The sequence below is a fragment of the Melanostigma gelatinosum genome (genome assembly GCF_949748355.1).
Source record: "Melanostigma gelatinosum genome assembly, chromosome: 3".
Classification (NCBI taxonomy): domain Eukaryota; kingdom Metazoa; phylum Chordata; class Actinopteri; order Perciformes; family Zoarcidae; genus Melanostigma; species Melanostigma gelatinosum.
Genome location: NC_136636.1, coordinates 625275 through 627774, shown reverse-complemented (window position 1 = coordinate 627774; position 2500 = coordinate 625275). Strand labels below are relative to the sequence as shown.

The 2500-nt window shown below is 45.9% G+C and overlaps 1 protein-coding gene across 2 annotated transcripts in view; it reads right to left on the bottom strand.

Annotated features, from left to right (window-relative positions):
* The window catches only part of rbl1 (retinoblastoma-like 1 (p107)), a 15757-nt gene that overhangs the window by 5059 nt on the left and 8198 nt on the right, over nucleotides 1-2500 (bottom strand). For both annotated transcript variants that reach the window (XM_079265450.1, XM_079265451.1), the window contains exons 13-14: nucleotides 557-721; nucleotides 160-304 (exon numbers count right to left, since the gene is read on the bottom strand). In XM_079265450.1, coding sequence (XP_079121576.1) covers nucleotides 160-304; nucleotides 557-721 — 310 coding nt within the window. The remainder of the gene's footprint in view (nucleotides 1-159; nucleotides 305-556; nucleotides 722-2500) is intronic.

The window sequence follows — 2500 nt, the reverse complement described above, 5'->3', positions numbered from 1 at the left end:
CTACGTCACGCCTCCTCAGTCCAGATACGGTCACTTCCTGTTCACTGGTTGATAAAACAAAGATGGCGACGGCCGGACTCGAGACTTCAAAACATCCACAAACTAACGAGTCGTTCCAGTCTACGATCACAGACCGTCTCCAGGAAGAGCTGAACACACCTTTACGAGCGCTGCCCAGACCGGACCTGAACTCCCTGATGCGGGGGTGGATGATGGGGGAGAGGGCGACCAGAGGCAGGTGAGACTGAAAACCAGAACCAGGACCGGGACCAGGACCCGAGTCCAGGCTGGAGGGGAAGTTCACCTGGAGAGAGACAAAGGAGGAGAAAGAGACATAAAGACACAGACAGAGTGAAGAGTTCGTGCTGCTCTGAGCTCAGCGAGTTCGCTCTCAGGACGTCACGATGCATTCAAGGAACACTAAATATCACAACTGTGCTGGAAATACTCGAGTTTTGGATGTTAAAAGTCAAAGCCAGACGTGAGGACATGATGACTTTGTGAATTATCGTCACAGGTTGGAGTGTTTCCCGACGTAATATAAATATGTGCTGACCTCCTCCACCATGGGGACTCTGTTCCCAGCAGCCTGCAAGGCACTCCACAGGGCAGAGTCTGCGCTCCACGCTCTGCTCTCCAGAACCTGCTCCTCAATGAGGTTCAGATGCTTCACCATGTCTCTGGAGAGACCTTCTTCTGAGCGGATGAACACCTCGATCACCTGCACGCACACGCACGCACGCACGCACACGCACGCATACACGCACACACACGCGCACACACACACACACACACGCGCACACACACACGCGCACACACACACACAATACATCCAGTATTATTCACACACTAACTGCTGTGATGGAGACTGACTTTTTAAAGATGCAGACATGCAGAGTGTGTGTAATGTCCAGGTGTGTGTGTGTGTAATGTTCAGGTGTGTGTGTGTGTGTGTGTAATGTTCAGGTGTGTGTGTGTAATGTTTAGGTGTGTGTGTGTGTGTGTGTAATGTTCAGGTGTGTGTGTGTAATGTTCAGGTGTGTGTGTGTGTGTGTAATGTTCAGGTGTGTGTGTGTAATGTTTAGGTGTGTGTGTGTGTGTAATGTTCAGGTGTGTGTGTGTGTGTGTGTGTAATGTTCAGGTGTGTGTGTGTGTGTGTGTGTAATGTTCAGGTGTGTGTGTGTGTGTGTGTAATGTTCAGGTGTGTGTGTGTGTGTGTGTAATGTTTAGGTGTGTGTGTGTGTAATGTTCAGGTGTGTGTGTGTGTGTGTAATGTTTAGGTGTGTGTGTGTGTGTAATGTTTAGGTGTGTGTGTGTGTGTAATGTTTAGGTGTGTGTGTGTGTGTGTGTGTAATGTTTAGGTGTGTGTGTGTGTGTAATGTTTAGGTGTGTGTGTGTGTGTAATGTTTAGGTGTGTGTGTAATGTTCAGGTGTGTGTGTGTTTGTAATGTTTAGGTGTGTGTAATGTTCAGGTGTGTGTGTGTGTGTAATGTTCAGGTGTGTGTGTGTTTGTGTAATGTTCAAGTGTGTGTGTGTGTGTAATGTTCAAGTGTGTGTGTGTGTGTGTGTAATGTTCAGGTGTGTGTGTGTGTGTGTGTGTAATGTTTAGGTGTGTGTGTGTGTGTAATGTTCAGGTGTGTGTGTGTGTGTGTGTAATGTTTAGGTGTGTGTGTGTGTGTAATGTTCAAGTGTGTGTGTGTGTGTGTGTAATGTTCAGGTGTGTGTGTGTGTGTGTGTGTAATGTTTAGGTGTGTGTGTGTGTGTAATGTTCAGGTGTGTGTGTGTGTGTAATGTTCAGGTGTGTGTGTGTGTGTGTAATGTTCAAGTGTGTGTGTGTGTGTGTGTAATGTTCAGGTGTGTGTGTGTGTGTGTGTAATGTTTAGGTGTGTGTGTGTGTGTAATGTTCAGGTGTGTGTGTGTGTGTGTGTAATGTTTAGGTGTGTGTGTGTGTGTAATGTTTAGGTGTGTGTGTGTTTGTAATGTTTAGGTGTGTGTAATGTTCAGGTGTGTGTGTGTGTGTGTAATGTTCAAGTGTGTGTGTGTGTAATGTTCAGGTGTGTGTGTGTGTGTGTAATGTTCAAGTGTGTGTGTGTGTGTGTGTGTGTAATGTTCAGGTGTGTGTGTGTGTGTGTGTAATGTTCAGGTGTGTGTGTGTTTGTAATGTTTAGGTGTGTGTAATGTTCAGGTGTGTGTGTGTGTGTGTAATGTTCAAGTGTGTGTGTGTGTGTGTAATGTTCAGGTGTGTGTGTGTGTGTGTAATGTTCAAGTGTGTGTGTGTGTGTGTGTAATGTTTAGGTGTGTGTGTGTGTAATGTTCAGGTGTGTGTGTGTGTGTGTAATGTTCAAGTGTGTGTGTGTGTGTGTGTAATGTTTAGGTGTGTGTGTGTGTGTAATGTTCAGGTGTGTGTGTGTGTGTGTGTAATGTTTAGGTGTGTGTGTGTGTGTAATGTTTAGGTGTGTGTGTGTGTAATGTTCAGGTGTGTGTGTGTGTGTGTAATGTT